Source organism: Labrus bergylta, chromosome 24, assembly GCF_963930695.1.
Source record: "Labrus bergylta chromosome 24, fLabBer1.1, whole genome shotgun sequence".
Lineage (NCBI taxonomy): Eukaryota > Metazoa > Chordata > Actinopteri > Labriformes > Labridae > Labrus > Labrus bergylta.
Genome location: NC_089218.1, coordinates 12840432 through 12860502, shown reverse-complemented (window position 1 = coordinate 12860502; position 20071 = coordinate 12840432). Strand labels below are relative to the sequence as shown.

The 20071-nt window shown below is 48.2% G+C and overlaps 1 protein-coding gene across 2 annotated transcripts in view; it reads left to right on the top strand.

Annotated features, from left to right (window-relative positions):
* Positions 1 to 1787: 1787 nt before the first annotated feature.
* The window catches only part of fam184aa (family with sequence similarity 184 member Aa), a 27323-nt gene continuing 9039 nt past the window's right edge, over positions 1788 to 20071 (top strand). Inside the window, exons 1-14 of one of the 2 annotated variants that reach the window (XM_065951955.1) lie at positions 1788 to 2143; positions 10739 to 10816; positions 11232 to 11366; positions 11488 to 11586; positions 11767 to 11973; positions 12055 to 12228; positions 12309 to 12470; positions 12903 to 13038; positions 13501 to 13682; positions 13779 to 13964; positions 15920 to 16042; positions 16131 to 16292; positions 17908 to 18029; positions 18113 to 18263. In XM_065951955.1, the coding sequence (XP_065808027.1) occupies positions 1976 to 2143; positions 10739 to 10816; positions 11232 to 11366; positions 11488 to 11586; positions 11767 to 11973; positions 12055 to 12228; positions 12309 to 12470; positions 12903 to 13038; positions 13501 to 13682; positions 13779 to 13964; positions 15920 to 16042; positions 16131 to 16292; positions 17908 to 18029; positions 18113 to 18263 (2085 nt within the window). In that variant the 5' untranslated portion in view covers positions 1788 to 1975. The remainder of the gene's footprint in view (positions 2144 to 10738; positions 10817 to 11231; positions 11367 to 11487; positions 11587 to 11766; positions 11974 to 12054; positions 12229 to 12308; positions 12471 to 12902; positions 13039 to 13500; positions 13683 to 13778; positions 13965 to 15919; positions 16043 to 16130; positions 16293 to 17907; positions 18030 to 18112; positions 18264 to 20071) is intronic. The other variant, XM_020651741.3, reaches the window with a different exon arrangement.

The following is a 20071-nucleotide window of genomic DNA, read 5'->3' as shown; positions in this document are numbered from 1 at the left end:
CTGGTGTTTGTAGTCATTTCTCTATGTGTCTGGATACTCAACCCAAAAGTCTTCAACGAGAATAAAGACATGAAAGAAGTAATTGATGAAGAATTTTCACTTAATGGTTAGGGCCCATGTGTTGAGGCTCTCGTCTCGAGCGGTAGGCCTGGGCTCACCTCCACCCGTGGCCCCCTTCCGCGTGTCATTCCCCGCTCTCTCTCCCTGGCTTCCGGCTCTATCCACTGTCCTGTCTCTGCATTAAAGGCACAAAAGCCCAAAAAATAAATCTTGAAAAAAAAAAGAATTTTCACTTAACTCTACAAATGTTTTTTAAGTGAAATAAGAACCTATTGTATGTATGTGTGTGTATATGTATGTATGTATGTGTATGTATGTGTATGTATGTGTGTATATGTATATATGTGTGTGTATGTATGTGTATGTATGTACAGTATATCTATGTACCCCTGACTGTAAATCACATGTTATATGCAGTCTACGTTTTGTCCACGAGATGGAGCCAAATCGTCCCAAACAGAAATTTAATGACAGGAGCTCTAAGTATTTTGCGATGATGCTTTTGTTTGTTGGTGTACCGGAAGTAATCAGGCTTCAGATTTATCTAAGTGTCACAATCATCATTTCAGCTGCAATGCTTAGATCTTTCTGTTGGAGAGGTGAAGACAGAGCAGCAGATTTAAAAACTGGGAAGTCAGGCTTCAACCAATCAAGAAGCAGCAAGTCCAGCTGGACTGACCAATCAGACACACACCCCCACACACACTCTATGTAGAGCAGAGCTCCACAACAGTAATGATTATTAGCTTTTGGTTAGAAAAGTACAAAAAAATCATTTCCTAATCGTTTATTGACAATGATAAAAGGTATTTTATGGGGCTGTCATGAAAGATGGATTCTTTTGTCTTAATGTTGTGTTTTTATCTATTTTTATTTTAGTTTGTAGATTCTTAAAACTGATCTTTTTGGATATTGTGTTGCAATTCATAAATATGTCCAGCAGGTGTCAGTGTGGGACTATTAACAGTTTCTTTAGAGTGACGTAATGCCAAATCTTTAAGTGTTCATTCATCAGCCACACTTTATTACCTATAACACATTTATAAAGAAGGTTGACTTTTCGTTCATATATTTAGGAGGTGAAATAAATCAGACAGAGAGAAATCATCAACTCAAATAGAGAGAATATGAATAATAAAGTTTGATTCTTATTATCATCAGTCCCACAGGAAACTGGAAGTGTATAATGTGCAGACATCATCATACAATGGTGTTGGCTGGTTACCGGTTGCACTAGTTTTATGTATCATATTCCCTGCAGGCCTTGAATGCACCATCCTGCAGCCTGTGCATCATCGCTGCCTCAGTGGTTTGGTCACTGTTTCCTGATTTTACATGTTAAATAGTTCATATTTCCTCCAGGCCATCATGCAGCCTGTAAAGCACCACGAGCTCATGGGGGCCTGATTGTAAACCTGCTGCCTACTACTTACACTAATAAGATTTGATTTTTTTCCTGCAGCCTGTGAATTTTATCACTCATGGATGTAGAATAAAATATTTCCTACAGCCCCTGAATGCATCAAATGCCCATGGCTGTTCATCATAGACTGTAAATATTACCCGTTCACTGGTTAAGTCACTGTTTACTCGTGACACTGGTTGGATATATTCCATGTATCCTGAATATCCTCCATGAACGCATCACATGCTGTCCATCATCTGCATTACAGCAGCGTGGATCAATTGATGCTTGAGCATCTGGGGCGCGTCTCCGCCGCTCTGATCCCTGTGAGCACGCTCCCGGTGCGGGTGCATGAGTGTGCTCGGTGACGCGCCCGCAGCTCGGTGTCGCGGACACATTGCGTGTATGTGTGAGCAGATCAGAGACAGACATCAGGATGGGACGATGTAACGATCTGCTCCATTTTCTCTGAAACACCGCGTCCTCTCCGCTCCCCTTTTTCCCGGGAAAATGGCGACGGGGGCTGGCTGGCAGCCTCCGTACAACCCCCCCACCACCTCCAGCTCCAAATACACCACCTCCCTCTCATCCAGCATGTTCTACGACGGAGGACTGACGCTGGAATACACACAAGACCTGCACCTGAAGATGAGCAAGAAGATCGCTCAGCTCACGAAGGTGTGTGTGTGTGTGTGTGTGTGTGTGTGTGTGTGTGTGTGTGTGTGTGTGTGTGTGTGTGTGTGTGTGTGGGGGCGGGGGGGGGGCAGGTATGAGCAGGTGTGGATGGAGGATGGAGCTGCTGTAAACACGCACAAGAGGAGGAGAAGGATGTGGAGGTATTTGGCTCTGCAGAGACCTCGGGTTATTGTAGTAACTATAAGAGGGTGTGTGTGTGTGTGTGTGTGTGTGTGTGTGTGTGTGTGTGTGTGTGTGTGTGTGTGTGTGTGTGTGTGTGTGTGTGTGTGTGTGAGAGAGTGTGTGAGTGAGAGAGAGAGAGAGAGAGAGAGAGAGAGAGAGAGAGCGTTTGTGTATCCTCCTGAGTGTCCAGCCTTCACATTGCTCTCTGTAAACACTGCACCTCACTGATATCTTCTCAGATTTTTACACCTGTGTGTGTGTGTGTGTGTGTGTGTGTGTGTGTGTGTGTGTGTGTGTGTGTGTGTGTGTGTGTCTTTGTCTCTGTGCTCCTGCTGCTGTCTCTGAGAGGCTTACATCCGTTATGTAATGTTGGAGCGGTGCAGCGGTTTGGCTGAGCTGCTCTCTGAGCTCCACCTGAACACTCAGCCTCCTCCCATACGACTCTGTAGTAATGTGATGTATTAAAGGTGTAGTAATGTAGTGCTGCTGCAGCCACGTAGTAATGTGCAGCTGGGCGGGACATACTCAAGTTGCTCCAGCTGCTTTGTTTGCGGTGTGAATGTGTATGAATGGATGAGTTAATACTGATGGACTCTTTACTCAGCAGCCTCTACCATCAGTGTAGGTTATGGTTAAGTCTGCTGCAGAAAATAAGTAGTGATCATCATGTTTACAGAACAGTCCTGTTAGTCCTGAGTCCTTGTTGTTGTTGTTGTCCTGTTGATGTTTCTGCAGCCTAACTATGAGAGAATAAACAGATATGGAGTAAAACGACTGTTTGGGCTCACACACAGAGAGGGAGAGAGGACTGTTTTTTTAAACTCCAGCAGCTCACAGATGAATTAAACGTTCATTGATCCTCTCGTTAGTGAAGATAATGCTAATCCTCTGTGAACATAACGAGAGAGATGTTCTGCTGCTCCCCTCATGCACACCTCTACTCTGAACTACAGTCCTCCTGCAAACTTTCATCACCTGTGGTGGTGTTGGTGGTGTTGTTGTTGGTGGTGTTGTTGTTGTGCTTTAAACGTCCTGGAAACATGAAAGATTATTTATAAACAAGCGTGAGTGTTACAAAACACAAATGGTGTGTGAGGTTTTTTTATTCCCAGGACAGAGACAAAGACGAGAGAGGAGGAGAAGAAACAGAAACAGAGAGAGGAGAAGAAACAGAGAGAGGAGAGAGGAGAAGAAACAGAGGAGGAGAAACAGAGAGGAGGAGAAGAAACAGAGAGAGGAGGAGAGAGAGGATGAGAGAGAGGAGGAGAAACAGAGAGGAGGAGAAGAAACAGAGAGAGGAGGAGAGAGGAGGAGAAACAGAGAGGAGGAGAAGAAACAGAGAGAGGAGGAGAGAGGTTTTGGTTTGGTTTTCAAAATACCTTTTATTTTACCACTACCAGGAGAAAATTATAACACTGTCACATCATCACTCAGATCAAGAGAAGGAAATAAATAAATAAATAAAAAATAAAACAAAACAAGAGCAACAAAAATCACAACATCAACAAAAACAACATTTACTGCATCAAAAATGAATAATCAGCTCTCCATCCCCACCCACAGAGCACAAAGCTTCTTCCACAGCCCATACACTATTAAAGTCTTGCACATTGTCCATCATTTGATAATAGGCAAATTCTACCTTTAGTCTGGCCTTCAAAAGTCCCTCCAGAACCAGCACCGGTTCCACACAGCCAGTACCCTGAGCTCGGTTCTTGCGTGTAAGCCAAATGGCCAACTTAGCCGAGCCGGATAAAAAGTTCATCAGTGTATGTACAGTCTTTTTCTTTGCAGAATACTTTGGCCCAAAAACAAACAATGCATAAGAGAAATCCTCCCCGAGAGCTTCAAACAAGCTTTTCATAAGGACAAACAAGAGTGAGAGCCTGGGACACTCAACAAACAGATGAGACAAAGTTTCAGTTAGTGAACAAAACAAACACTCCTCTCCCACCCCTGGATCAAGGTGTGCTCTGTATCTGTTCGTGGCTATAACCCCATGCACAACTCTCCACTGGAGATCTGCTGTTCTCTTCTCAACAGGCAGCTTGACAGGGACCGCCAGCTGCCTTTCGGGGAAACCTCCGGGCCAAAAAACTCGATCCACCTCGACTCTTTCACTCCCGACAGACCACGAAGATGTAGGACCTTAACACAGGACTGATAGAGTGCCTTTTTCCCTGCATCCTGGAACTTTCCCAGAACAGGAGTACTAAAGGACAGCAGTCCACCTCCTCTTTCCTGCCATTCCCTGACATCTGGGGTAACAGACAAAGATGGGAAGCTGTATTCGCCCTCTTCACTCCACTGCTCACACAGATTCTCAATGTTTAGAAATGTCACAAGTTTTACTGGAAGTGCAGCAAAGACTTCCTCCACCACTCTTTCAACCACCCGGCTGGAGGTGATATTGGTCCTTTCTTTGAGGGCGTCCAGGGTCAGTCTTACCAGGTGACCCAGTTTTGTGCAGCCTGCCTCTCTGAAACTGGCCCGGAGACTGGCTGACTGCAAAGTTGGAGTCCTTATGAAATCATTAAAAAATAACGGTTCCTCAAAGATCCACATTCCCAGACTCTCAGTTTTTTCCCTTTTGAATGTGTACATTTTCCATGCCTGCATTACAGACATATAAAAGGATGTTAATCCAGTGAGATCCACCTCCTCAAGCTTTAACAGAAAGAGCTGCTTAGTGTACCCCAGCCGTCCAGCTCTCCTCAGCAGCAGTCGAGCGATGTCCATCCAGCTGGGACCACAAGTGAAAAGGAGTCTCTGTGCAGTCTGGAGTCTGAATGAGGCAATTTTTGACTGAATGTCTATAAGTCTATGTCCCCCTTCAGCCACCGGCAGGTAGAGGACTGCCGCCTGGACCCAATGTTTGCCTGACCAGAAGAAGTCCAGGATGGCCCTTTGAATGTCCTCCACCAGCCCTCTTGGAGGTGTCAAAGCCACAAGTCTGTGCCAGAGAGTCGAGGCAACCAAGTTATTGACCACCAGAACTCTTCCCCTATACGACAACTGGGGTAGCAACCATTTCCATTTAGACAACCGAGCGCACACTTTCTCCCTAACTCCCTCCCAGTTTTTACTTTTAAAGCCCTCGGTACCCAAATAAACCCCCAACACCTTCAACCCCTCCCTCCCCCACTCAAGTCCACCCGGCAGACTGGGCACTGCCTGGTCCCTCCACTCTCCCACCAATAAGGCACCACTTTTTTCCCAGTTCACCCGTGCAGCTGTTGCCCTTTCATACAGGGACAGGGTGTCCCGCAGACACCGAACGTCCCCCTGATTGGAGATGAAGATGTTTACATCATCAGCATAGGCAGAAATTGTAGGGGGACATTCAATGCTACAGGCCGCGGGCAAAGAAAGCCCGCTGAGCCGGTCCCTCAACCTGCACAGCAAGGGCTCAATAGCCAAGCTGTACAGCTGGCCGGAGATGGGACAACCTTGTCTGATCCCTCGCCGTACAGGGATTGGCCGACTCAACCCCGCCCCCATCTTCACCAAACACTGTGCATCCTGATACAACAAACCAACTAATGACACAAAACCATCCCCAAAACCAAAAGACCTCAGTGCAGAAAACAAATACGAGTGATCCACCCTGTCAAACGCCTTCTCTTGATCCAGAGACACAATGCCAACATTTAGATTATAGATTTTACACACATCAATGACATCTCTGATAAGAAAAACATTATCCATGATTGTCCGGTCTGGAACACAGTAACTCTGGTCTTTATGGACCACACTTCCCAGAACGTCCTTTAGTCTGTTTGATAAAGCTCTGGAGAGGATCTTGTAGTCCGCACAAAGCAAAGCAACCGGCCTCCAGTTTTTTAACAATGCCAGGTCACCTTTCTTGGGGAGCAAGGAAAGAACTGCTCTCTTACAAGAACCAGGAAGAGACCCGGTCCTGCAACACTCCATTAAAACACTATGCAGGTCAGACCCAAGAATATTCCAGAACCTCTTAAAAAAGTCTGTGGACAACCCATCTATTCCAGGTGCTCTTCCTGTTGCCATCTGAGTGACAGCAGCAGTGAGCTCCTCCAGAGACAGCTCCCCTTCCAGAAGAGACCTCTCCTCCACACTGAGCTGAGGGAGACCCTCCAGGAGCTCCCTGCGACACTCCTGGCTGCAACTCTCTGCTCCAAACAGATCCTCATAGAACCGCATGGCATGACTGCTCATTTCCTTTGGATCAGCTGTTATTCGACCTCCTGGCAGTTTCAGACAAGTCAGCAGCTTTTTTTGAGCCACAGATCTCTCAAGATTGAAAAAGAAAGACGTTGGGGCATCCATGTCTTTGAGTTGAAGGAAACGACTCCGCACAAGAGCTCCCTTCACCCTCTCCTGCAGGAAAGAGCTCAACTCCATACGTTTCTCCTTCAGCAGGGTACCAGCGGTGGGATCCACACTCCCATTTAACCCCTCCTCAAGGTTCTTAATGTTGTCCTCAAGATTTTTAATGACTGTTTTTAATCTAGCAGAAGAGTGTGACGTGTACTGCTGACAAAAAACACGAATCTGAGCTTTACCAACCTCCCACCAAAGCTTCAAAGAATCAAACTCAACTTTTCATAATTTCCACTGATCCCAAAAACACCCAAAGTTTTTACAGAAAACATTGTCCAGTAGAAGCTTGTTATTAAAATGCCAGAAGGACTTAGCCCTTTCACCTGGTGAAATAATCAGCTCCACACTAACAAAATGGTGATCAGTGAAGCCGACAGGCAGAATATTACAATGAATTAATCTGGGGTTGAGAGTTCTGGAGATGTAAACCCTGTCCAGTCTAGCTGCACACACCCTGTTACTGTTAACCCTGACCCATGTATACTGTCTGGATTGTGGATGTTTCACTCTAAATGTGTCCAACAAATCCAGGTGAGAGATGACAGTGTTTAAAGTCTGGGATGAATGTGGATGTGGCTCCTCTCCTATTCTATCCACGGTGAAATCAAGTGTGCAGTTAAAATCACCACCAAGAATGATCTGATCCTGATTATAGATCAGTAACTCCTTTTGGAGGCGGGTATAGAAAGCTACCCTTTCAGCTCCATTATTTGGAGCATAAATATTAGTGAAGCAGAAAACAGTGTCCTCTATTTCTGCTCTTACAATTAAAAGCCTTCCCTTTACAATTTCAGCACAAGAGACGATCTTTACATTTGCAGATGCTCTAAACAAAATGGCTACTCCTGCACTAAGGTTGGTGCCATGGCTAAGGTAGTTAGAGCCCTCCCACCATAAACCCCAATCTGTCTCATCTGATGGTGTGGTATGAGTCTCTTGTAAAAACAAGATATCAATGTTTTTCTGAGTTGAGATCTCAGAGATAAGGCCCCTTTTCTGTCTGTCTCTCCCACCATTAATGTTAAGAGATCCTATCTTAAGACTCCTCATAGAAAGATCAGAGAGAAAGAACAGATAAGTAGACACAAACAGGGAGCAGTAGAAGAAGAAAAACACCTTGTGATGCATGATCATTTCTTTGTCTTCTTCACACTCTTACGTCCAACTTTCCTCAGTGCGGTGATGTGCTTTTTAAGACGGAACCGTTTTTTCGCGTCCAGGAGGTCAAACCCAACCTGTCTTTTCAGTATGCTGACTGACTTTATGAACTTTTCAGTATCACTAAAGTAGTCACTTATTTTTACTGATTTGTTGTACGTTTCATCCATAAATTGATTGATTGACTCTAAAGAATAAAGACCAGAGCCACTATTTGGCAAATCAGCAATGGATGCATTGTCTGACTCATAATCTTCATCCATGTCCTCTCCTTCACATGATGCCTGGCTACAACACACTGTCTTACCTTCCTTCAATGAAACATCTACAACTGCAGAACTTGTGGAATCTTCAGTTTTATCATTATCTACAGTCTGTGATTTTTCTGTAGCCTGAGAGCTGGTCGAAGCCACCTCTACCTCAGCCACGGCCTCAGCACAAGGCGCAGGCGCGGACGCGGCCTCCGCCGCAGGCACGGACGCGGACGCGGCCTCCGCCCCAGGCGCGGGCACGGACGCGGCCTCCGCCGCAGGCGCGGACGCGGACGCGGCCTCCGCCGCAGGCGCGGACGCGGACGCGGCCTCCGCCGCGGGCGCGGACGCGGACGCGGCCTCCGCCGCGGGCGCGGACGCGGCCTCCGCCCCAGGCACGGACGCGGACGCGGCCTCCGCCCCAGGCGCGGACGCGGACGCGGCCTCCGCCCCAGGCGCGGGCGCGGATGCGGCCTCGGCCCCAGGCGCGGGCGCGGACGCGGACGCGGCCTCCGCCCCAGGCGCGGGCGCGGACGCGGCCTCCGCCCCAGGCGCGGACACGGATGCGGCCTCCGCCCCAGGCGCGGGCGCGGACGCGGCCCCCGCCCCGGGCACGGATGCGGACGCGGCCCCCGCCACATGCGCCACACTAACAGAGGAAGGGAACCGACAACGGGGAAACCTGCACAAACAAATCCCTAATGAACACACCACTCTCAATCAGCTGATACACAAGAGGCTCACTCTTCAGAAAAACAACCACAGCCTTGTTCATTCGGGATGCATACAAGAGTTTCTCATGGCCTACCTGTTCACCTGCAGCTAACAGAACCTCCTCCACGGTGACAGTACCGTTCGGAGGGACTATCCGAACTCCCTGTCGGAGAGTCGGAGGTGGCGTCTCAGCAGACGCCATTCCTCCCTCCAACCCCTCCAACGATCTGTCTTACACAGCCAACAACACTCAATACAAATATGAAAACAATCTGACCTGATCGTGCACTTTGAAAACAGTAGAAAGGATAGCAAACAATTCAATCTCCGCGCCACTCGCAACACCACCACCGTCACTCACACTCACACTCACACTCACCGGAAACCGGAAACCGGAAACGGAAACGGAAACGGAGAGGAGAGGAGGGGAGAGGAGAGGAGGAGAGGAGAGGAGAGGAGGAGAGGAGGAGAAGACACAGAGAGAGGAGGAGAAGAAACAGAGAGAGGAGGAGAGAGAAGACAGAGAGAGGAGGAGAGAGGAGACACAGAGAGAGGAGGAGAGAGGAGAAGAAACAGAGAGAGGAGGAGAGAGAAGACAGAGAGAGGAGGAGAGAGGAGACACAGAGAGAGGAGGAGAGAGAAGAAGACACAGAGAGAGGAGGAGAGAGGAGGAGAAGAAACAGAGAGAGGAGGAGAAGAAACAGAAACAGAGAGAGGAGGAGAGGAAACAGAAACAGAAAGAGGAGGAGAGAGGAGGAGAAGAAGCAGAGAGAGGAGGAGAAGAAACAGAGAGAGGAGGAGAGAGAAGACAGAGAGAGGAGGAGAGAGGAGACACAGAGAGAGGAGGAGAGAGGAGAAGACACAGAGAGAGGAGGAGAAGAAACAGAGAGAGGAGGAGAGGAAACAGAAACAGAAAGAGGAGGAGAGAGGAGGAGAGAGGAGAAGACACAGAGAGAGGAGGAGAAGAAACAGAAACAGAGAGAGGAGGAGAGGAAACAGAAACAGAGAGAGGAGGAGAGAGGAGGAGAGAGGAGAAGACACAGAGAGAGGAGGAGAGAGAAGACAGAGAGAGGAGGAGAGAGGAGACACAGAGAGAGGAGGAGAGAGAAGAAGACACAGAGAGAGGAGGAGAAGAAACAGAAACAGAGAGAGGAGGAGAGGAAACAGAAACAGAAAGAGGAGGAGAGAGGAGGAGAAGAAGCAGAGAGAGAGAGAGGAGGAAATTCAGAGAGAAAGAAGGAGACGAGATGAAAGGATGAAGCGGTGAGTGTGTGATAAAAGCAGCTGTCTCATTATAATAATCATGTCTCGTTAAAGAAACATGGCCGCTGCTCTGCTGAGAACCAAAGAAGAGAGACAGAGAACGACAGAGACAATACACCTGGAACTGACTGCATACTGATTCTACTGGTTCCACTGGTTCTGCTGGTTCTACTGGTTCTCCTGGTTCTACTGGTTCCACTGGTTCTCCTGGTTCTACTGGTTCCCCTGTTTCTACTGGTTCAACGGGTTCTCCTGGTTCCACTGGTTCTCCTGGTTTTGCTGGTTCCACTGGTTCTCCTGGTTTTGCTGGTTCCACTGGTTCTCCTGGTTCTCCTGGTTCTCCTGGTTCCACTGGTTCTGCTGGTTCCTAGTCGACCATGACTTCTTTGCTGATAGACAGTTTGCAGTTGTCTGTTTCTTTTCCTGAACTTCCCCACTAGGAATCAATAAAGTAGAATCAGCTTTAGATGCGCCCTCTGGTGGACACTGCAGAAACTGCAGTTTTAGTAAATTTCATGTTACTGTTGCTGCTGGTTTGTAAAAATCTAAACTAATGTTTGTGTGTGTATGAATGATGCTGTTATTCACTCTCTTCTCATGTATTGATGGTGCAGAGTCTTTAACTTTTCATTCTAATATCAGAACATGTTTGTGTCTCTGCCTGCAGGTGATTTATGCTTTGAACACAAAGAACGACGAGCACGAGGAGGAGATCGAGTCTCTGAAAGACGCTCATGAGGACGAGGTAAACCCCCCCCCCCCCCCCCCCAAATATGCAGACGGCAGAGACGCACACACACAATCCTGAAGAGGTTCATACATGCTGACTTATTGTTTAAGTCCATAGTTTTCAGAACAATTCTCCTCAAACAGCTGACAGGTGTGAGGCTCTTTAACTCACCTATGGGGGAGGGGGGGGGGGGGGTCACACTGATGGTAGAGGCTGCTGTGTGTGTCACCATCGCAGGGCTGCTTCAAAAAACTGCACAGAAGAAAAAGTGCAGTTGACAGTTGCTTAATTTTTTCATGAAAATGTTCAGCTTTTTTGAGGCTGAAAACAGAGAGGAGCTGTGAGTTAGCACGAGCTGTTCATTTCATCAGTGCTTCTTTCAGGCGTTCAGAGTGGGGTCTTCACTGAGACGGTTTGTGTGCCCGTTCAGGTCCAACACATCGTGACAGAAACCAGAGACAAGATCATGCAGTACAAGAGCAAGATGGTGGACGAGGCCGACCTGAGGCGGAGGCTGGCCAGTCTGGAGGAGTCTGTGGAGCTGCACGAGCACATGAAAAGACAGGTGAGGACTGCAGGGGGCGACGTCACTTTTACAGTGACATCATCAGCCTGCTGTTGTGTTCATGTCGATGTTGTAAATAAAGTGTCATTGAAGTGTTTGATAATGATCGTGTTGCGTTCAGGCGCTGGCAGAGTTCGAGATGTACCGTCAGAGGATGGAGGACTCTCAGCTCTGCACGGAGGCTCAACACACACAGAGGGTGGTGTCTATGAGCAGAGAGGTGAGACACACACACACACACACACACACACACACACACACACACACACACACACTCACACACACACACACACACACACTCACACACACACACACACACACACACACACACACACACACACACACACATAAAGATGGTGCTCTGTTTAGGTGGAGGAGATAAAGATGGTGCTGTGTTTAGGTGGAGGAGATGCGTCGGGACTTTGAGGAGAAACTGCGCTCCTTCAGCTCGGCCCAGGCTCACTTCGAGGCGGAGAAGCGGCGGGCGCTGGAGGAGATGCGGATGACGCACCGTCAGGAGGTGGAGGAGCTCCTCAACAACCAGCAGAACCAGAGCGCCTCCTCCACAGAGGACCAGGAGAAGCTGGCCGAGCTGCACCGTCAGGAGGTGGGGGGGTCACACAACTTTTTTTCCATATCCATTCTGTTTTTTCAGATTCCCACCCTCTGGATGTGTTGTTACTCTCAGGTGGAGGCCCTGATGGAGCGGGTGGAGGAGCTGACGAAGGATAAAGTGCGCCTGGTGGAGGAGTTTGAGGCCAAACTGGCAAAGGCTCAGGAGTACTACGAGAGGGAGCTGGAGGCCATGAGGAGGACTCACCAGCTCACCACCGAGAACCTGCTGGCCTGGAAGAGGACAGAGGTGGGGACACACATACACACTCACCTGTTGGTGTACAGTGGTGTCTCATAGTGATGATGTCACGGTTTATCTGTGTACAGGTGGAGCTGCGTAAAGAGTTCCAGGCTCAGGAAGCGGCCTTGCAGCGCTCGCTGTCCAAACTGAGGAGCGAGCTGCAGAAAGCGCAGGAGGAGGCGAGAGAGAACCGGGACAAGACCAACCGACTGCAGACGTCGCTCGCCAACGCAGAGGGCACCATCAAGGTCAGTGTGCGTGTGCGTGTGCGTGTGCGTGTGCGTGTGCGTGTGCGTGTGTGTGTGTTCTTGTTTTTATATCCTGGTGGGGACTCAGTGTGTGTGTCTGTTTGTCCACGTGTGTGTCTGTGTGTGTGTTCTTGTTTTTATATCCTGGTGGGGACTTGTGTGTGTGTGTGTGTGTGTGTGTGTGTGTGTGTGTGTGTCCGTGTGTGTGTGTGTGTGGATAAGCTTTGTTCAACAAACTTTTCAAAGTTGCAGAAAAAACATTCTCAGAGATTTCAGAAGTCCTGCAGGAAGATCTGTAAAGGGTGCATGTGTTTATGTGTGAATATATGTGTGTGTGTGTGTGTGTGTGTGTGTGTGTGTGTGTGTGTGTGTGTGTGTGTGTGTGTGTGTGTGTGTGTGTGTGTGTGTGTGTGTGTGTGTGTGTGTGTGTAGAACCTGCACAAGCAGCTGGAGGAGGCGATCCAGGACGGGGAGATCTGGGTGATGCAGCTGAAGGACACAGAGTATGAGCTGGAGGGCAGCAGAGAGAGAGTCCAGCAGCAGGCCACAGAGATCCTGCACAAAGCCAGTGAGACACTCTTCTTCTTCTACTCTTTTAATGACTGTAGACTCTAACACATCTTACACATCTGTTTGTATATTTCAAACATATTGGAGCGGCAGTAGCTCTGTCTGTAGGGACTTGGGTTGGGGACTGGAGGGCCGCCGGTTCAAGTCCCGGTGCGGACCAAGTATGGAAGTTGGTCTGGTAGCTGGAGAGGTGCCAGATCACCTTCTGAGCACTGCCGAGGTGCCCTTGAGCAAGGCACCAAACCCCCTCCCCAGGAGTGCCCGCTGTGGGCCACTAGTCACTCTGACATCTCTCCATTAGTCCATGTCCATAGGCTCCTGTTTGTGTGCATGTGTGTATATACTTCAGCCTGTGTGTGTGTTGCATGACTACAGAGTGTAAAAACTGAAGTTTTTCAATCAATAGAAGTAAAGTTTCTGTAAAGTCTTACAGGTGTGTTTGTGCTCTGACTGTTCCCAGGTCAGATCGGCTCGCTGCAGGCCACTCAGATGTCCCACGAGGCCACCATCAGGAACCTGGACCAGGAGCAGAACCGCCTGAAGGAGAAGATCGGCCGCCTGGAGGAGGAGAGGGAGGTGCTGCTGAATCAGAGCCAGTCAGCCAATGAGCAGCACAGACAGACCGTGTTGAACCTGGAGCAGGTAACTGAGTCTGAGTAGCTGAAGAAATCTACACTGGTACCTGTCTGGGGTCAGCCCGAGGTCATGACTCCTCTTTCCCCCGTTTCTCCCCCTCAGTCTCTGCGGGAGGAGCACCAGGGTTACGAGAAGGAGCTGTGCAGGCTCCGAGCTCACTACGAGGAGGAGGCGCACCGCTTCAAGGAGGCGCAGGTCAGAGCTCTGGGCGAGCTGGAGGAGAAACACCAGTCCCTGAGGGAGGAGGCGCAGCAGGAGAAGGAGGAGGAGAAGGAGCTGCTCGTGGCGGTGAGTCCGCATGTAGTCCTGAGGTCAGATCCTCTAAGGAGAGTCTGTGTTCTGTTTCCTGTTGTTTTTTTTCCACTAAAGTGCCGTCACTAAGCTCCGCCTCCCCCCAGTCTGTGAGGTCACAGACTGGAGCTCCAGCATCTAATCATCCATTTATAGATTAGAGTTCAACATGTTCTTTCTGATCTGAGGTCAGCTGTCTTACACCTGGTTTCAGTGCGTTGTTGTCGTTGTTGTTGTTGTTGTTGTTGTGGCACTGGATGTGTGTGCAGCCGCCCGTGCATCATGCCGCTCTTTAAAGGGCCGTCTGTTCTCGATTAGTTCTGTCTGAAGGCAGCAGAGAGAGGCTGACCTACTAACACAACACGCTTCAGAGTCAACGCTGCAGCATTCTCTCACTAAACGTCTACACTCTGCTCGTCCGCCCGTTGTCCTGCTCTGTTTCTCTCCTCCAGGGTCGTCATGACAACAGATTTTTAAACTTTGATATGATTCTATAAAAGATCAGAACAAACAGGCTGAGCTTTAGAAGCTTTAAATAAAGTCCCATCAGAGCTCCAGGCCTGCTGAACATGTTCGAGTCCTGCAGAGGAGAGCTGTGAGCAAGCAGGGTCGTCATGGCAACAGATGATATGCAATATTGTTAGAGGAGGAGGAGGAGGAGGAGAGAGAAGGAAGAAGAGGAGGAGGAGGAGAGAGGAGGAAGAAGAGAAGGAGGAGGAGAGAGGAGGAGAAAGGAGGAAGAAGAGGAGGAGAAGGAGAGAGGAGAAGGAGAGAGGAGGAAGAAGAAGAGAAGGAGGAGCTGAGGAGAGTAGAGGACCCAGTGGAGGAGGAGGAGCAGGAACTGAGTAGATGGAGGAAGAAAGGATTTGTTGTGTGTGGTGTGGGGGATTATGGGTAATGGTCTTTTTGAGGAGATGGCCTTTTAAAAAAGACGCCTCACATATTCCTGAGGCGCTCGTCCACAAGCACGCACGCACACACATACTATACACACAGATTATATACAGAGAGGAGGAGGAGGAGGAGGTGTGGGTCACACACTCATCATTTCTCCTTCTCATATAAAATCTGTAGTTTCTAAATATTTGTTTGAATAAATGAACCTCTGTTCTGGTTTTTGTTTCTTCCTCCTCCTCTTCCTCCTCTGTCCTTCCTCTTTTTACTTTTGTCTCTCTGTCTCCTCCTCCTACTCTTTCTGTCTCCTCCTCCTCCTCTTACTCTCCCTGTCTCCTCCTCCTCCTCCTCCTCCTCTTACTCTCTCTGTCTCCTCCTCTTACTCTCTCTGTCTCCTCCTCCTCCTCCTCTTACGCTCTCTGTCTCCTCCTCCTCCTCCTCTTACTCTCTCTGTCTCCTTCTCCTCCTCTTACTCTCTCTCTGTCTCCTCCTCCTCCTCTTACTCTCTCTGTCTCCTTCTCCTCCTCTTACTCTCTCTCTGTCTCCTCCTCCTCCTCTTACTCTCTCTGTCTCCTCCTCCTCTTACTCTCTCTGTCTCCTCCTCCTTCTCTTTTACTCTCTGTCTCCTCCTCCTCTTACTGTCTTTGTCTCCTCCTCCTCTTCTTACTCCTCCTCTTACTCTCTCTGTCTCCTTCTCCTCTTCTTACTCTCTCTCTCTCTGTCTCCTCCTCCTCCTCTTACTGTCTTTGTCTCCTCCTCCTCTTCTTACTCCTCCTCTTACTCTCTCTGTCTCCTCCTCCTCCTCTTACTCTCTCTGTCTCCTCCTCCTCTTACTCTTTCTGTCTCCTCCTCCTCTTACTGTTTCTGTCTCCTCCTCCTCCTCTTACTCTCTCTGTCTCCTCCTCCTCCTCCTCTTACTCTCTCTGTCTCCTCCTCTTACTCTCTCTGTCTCCTCCTCCTCCTCTTACTCTCTCTGTCTCCTCCTCCTCTTACTCTCTCTGTCTCCTCCTCCTCCTCCTCTTACTGTCTCTGTCTCTTCCTCCTCCTCCCTCCTGTAGAAACTGTCTCAGGAGTTTGAGATCAAGCGTCTGTCATTGGAGGAGCAGAGGGACCGCCTGCAGCAGCAGCTCGATAACCTGAAGGAGGAGCTCTCAGCCAAACTCAACATGGCTAATCAGGAGGTAGGACCCTTAATGCATCACTCAGCATCCTCATCCAGGCCCAGGACCACCATGTTGACCCTCTTCTTACCTCTGCTCCTTTCCACAGGTGTCTCACCTCCAGGAGCTGGTGAGGGAGGGGGAGCAGAACATGGGCTCAGCTCAGACGCAGATCTCCTGTCTGAAGGAGACGCAGGAGAAACTGAGGACGGAGCTGGACGCCACCAGATCCAGAGTCCGAGAGACAAGTAACCTGCTGACCGACCTTCAGGTAAGAATCAGGGTTTACTTACACACAGCCTGCAGGTAAGAATCAGGGTTTACTTATACAAAATGCCTGCAGGTAAGAATCAGGGTTTACTTATACAAACAGCCTGCAGGTAAGACTCAGGGTTTACTGACCTACAGGTAAGACTCAGGGTTTACTGACCTGTAGGTAAGAATCAGGGTTTACTTATACAAAATGCCTGCAGGTAAGAATCAGGGTTTACTTATACAAACAGCCTGCAGGTAAGACTCAGGGTTTACTGACCTACAGGTAAGACTCAGGGTTTACTGACCTGTAGGTAAGAATCAGGGTTTACTTATACAAATAGCCTGCAGGTAAGAATCAGGGTTTACTCATACAAATAACCTGCAGGTAAGAATCAGGGTTTACTTACACAAACAGCCTGCAGGTAAGAATCAGGGTTTACTTATACAAATAGCCTGCAGGTAAGAATCAGGGTTTACTTATACAAACAGCCTGCAGGTAAGAATCAGGGTTTGCTTGTACAAACATCCTGCAATGTAAGAATCAGGGTTTACTGACCTGCAGGTAAGAACCAGATAAAGACATCACGGGTACTGATCATCACTCATACAGAGGGATGACATCCATCTGATCGGCCAATCATAGCTCTCCATAGGAAGTCAGAGTAAAAAGAGTGAAACAAAGAGGAAGTGACCGGAGAGAGGAAGGAAGGATGGAAGGAAGGAGTGAGGAAAGGACATTTAAGGAAGCAGGAAGAGAGAAAAACATTCAGTCAAAGGAACAGCTGTGAGATACACATGATGAAGAGGAGTGTGTGTGTGTGTGTGTGTGTGTGTGTGTGTGTGTGTGTGTGTGTGTGTGTGTGTGTGTGTGTGTGTGTGTGTGTGTGTGTGTGTGTGTGTGTAGGTGTGTGTGTGTAGGTGTGTGCGTGTAGGTGTGTGCGTGTGTGTGTTAATATTTTAATTATCAGTGTAATTGATTTATGAAATAGTTGTTTGTAACATGGAGTCACTGCAGCATCAAAATAAAAAATAAATACAAAAAAACAGACGTAAAATAACACACACACACACATACACACACACACACACACACACACACACACACAGCTGAGTCACAGTCCCAGCTGGTGTAAAGAGAATAATGTGATGTAATGGAGACAGGGAGCAGTAATAACAGAGACAGAGACGAGGGGTAATTAGATGAAGCTCTGCACAGCACTAAAATAACTCAAGAAGAAATGACACTGTTAAAAAAAGAGTGGTTGAATAATGTCCCAGCTGACTCCAGCTGTCATTCACTCCTGAACGCTGACGAGCAAAGATACATAAAAAATAACTAAAATCCATTTGGTTATTTTAATTTGATACGGACAGTAATAATTTTGCAACATTTTTGTAATTAAAGTTTTTTTATTTTTTATTATTATAGTTTACTTTTTCACCCCTTATTTTATAAATGTGTCTATATGTGCATGTGTATATCTTTTTTTTTTTTTCTTCTTTCCTTAGAATTTATTTAATTGTAATTGTGCATCCTGGAAAAATGTTTAAAACATATTGTTTAAAAAAAAAAGAAAAGAAAAAAAAAGCAGCAGAGGATTGTGGGTAAAATGTGTGCTTTGCGTTTGAAGGAGGAGATCGAGACGCAGAGGCAGCAGCACGACGCCAGAGTCATGTCCATCAGAACGGAGGAGAAGCAGAAGATGGACAAGATGGCCGACGACCTGGACCAGAAGTGGAGAGACGCTCTGAGGTGAGAACCTGACTCTGTCCTCCTCTTCAGGACTACAGAGCAGGTGGGATAACCTGTGTGACCTCCTCCTCCTCGGTGTGCAGGGAGGAGGTGCGTCTGCTGAAGGAGGAGCTGACGGAGGAGTACGAGGCAGACAAACAGGCGGCGCTCAATCAGCTGTCTCAGCAGAGGGAGCTGGAGGTGATGGCGGCCCGGGAGAACTGGCAGAGGAAGGTGGAGGACCTGCTGGAACAGGTGAGAGCTGTCTCCTCACTGTGACGCCCCCTGCTGGTTCATCTGCAGATTTTAAGTCAGGTCCAATCTCTCTGGTCCAGTCTCTTAGGTCCAGTCTTTCAGGTCCAGTCTTTCAGGTCCAGTCTTTCAGGTCCAGTCTCTCTGGTCCAGTCTCTCAGGTCCAGTCTTTCAGGTCCAGTCTCTCAGGTCCAGTCTCTCAGGTCCAGTCGTTCAGGTCCAGTCGTTCAGGTCCAGTCTCTTAGCTCCAGTCGTTCAGGTCCATTCTCTCAGGTCCAGTCTCTCAGGTCCAGTCTCTCAGGTCCAGTCGTTCAGGTCCAGTCTTTCAGGTCCAGTCTCTCAGGTCCAATCTCTCAGGTCCAGTCTTTCAGGTCCAGTCGTTCAGGTCCAGTCTCTCAGGTCCAGTCTCTCAGGTCCAGTCTTTCAGGTCCAGTCTCTCAGGTCCAGTCTCTCAGGTCCAGTCGTTCAGGTCCAGTCTCTCAGGTCCAGTCTCTCAGGTCCAGTCTTTCAGGTCCAGTCTCTCAGGTCCAGTCTCTCAGGTCCAGTCTTTCAGGTCCAGTCTCTCAGGTCCAGTCTCTCAGGTCCAGTCTCTCAGGTCCAGTCTTTCAGGTCCAGTCTCTCAGGTCCAGTCTCTCAGGTCCAGTCGTTCAGGTCCAGTCTCTCAGGTCCAGTCTCTCAGGTCCAGACGTTCAGGTCCAGCCTGTGTGCGTGTCTCTGTGTGTGGGTTTATGCTCCGGGCCTCGTGGTGAACCAGAGCTGTCAATCAGCGTGACTCCACAGAGGAGATGTAGGTTAAGGACCAGGATGTGACCGTCTGATATAAAATGATTCTCACTTTTTGTCCTCCATGTTGAATTTAAGTTTCTATTTTTAACGGACAAATTTTAGAAAAAATCGTCACCATTGAAGGCATGAGAAACGATGACTCAGCAGTCATAACATAACATTCAGTCTACATAACACACACACACACACACACACACACACACACACACACACACACACACACACACACACACACACACACACACACACACACACACACACACACACACACACACACTGCAGGTCATGGTGTGTGTATCTGCTGTCAGAATAGCACACACAGAGTTAACACAAACAGCTGTCAAAGTGACAACACACACTCTTATATAACCCGTCAGCTGTCAGAGATGGAAATAAATATAAACACTGAGAAAACACGACTTCCTGTCTATATACACCTCCAGGGAAAGACTTTTATTTTGAGAGCTGCTGCTTTTTTTTATTTTTTTCTAGAAAAGGACTTTTATTCTGAAGGTTCTTCTGTGAGGATGAGGATGTAGCTCTGAGCTGTTTCCTCCTCATGTTAGAGTCTAAAGAGGAGCAGAGGAGGATGTTCTGCACAGGTCACATCCTCATCCTCTGCTTTAAATCCCTCTTACCTTGCTCTCCCTGATGTAGTCCTCCTAAAGCTGTAAATCCTGAAGAGGATTTAATCTGCTGCAGCCAGAGGAGGAGGAGGAGGAATGTGAGGAGGTCCAGAGAGTTCAGTCAGACCTCTGAGGGTTTAAGGATGGGGGGTTCTCTCTCTCTCTCGCTCTCTGTTTAATGCTGAGACACTGTGCAGGTTTGTGCTCTTTAAAATCACCACCAAATCTTAGGAGACAAAGGAATTCTGTGCTTGTTGCCGTGGTAACGAACAGGTATCAATATCATTTTATTTTAACATGAATCATATCAATGTTTACAAATACTCTGTTGTCATGACGACCTTGTTTGCATGTACAGAATGTAAACAAATAACCTAACTCTCAAAGTCTTATCACACA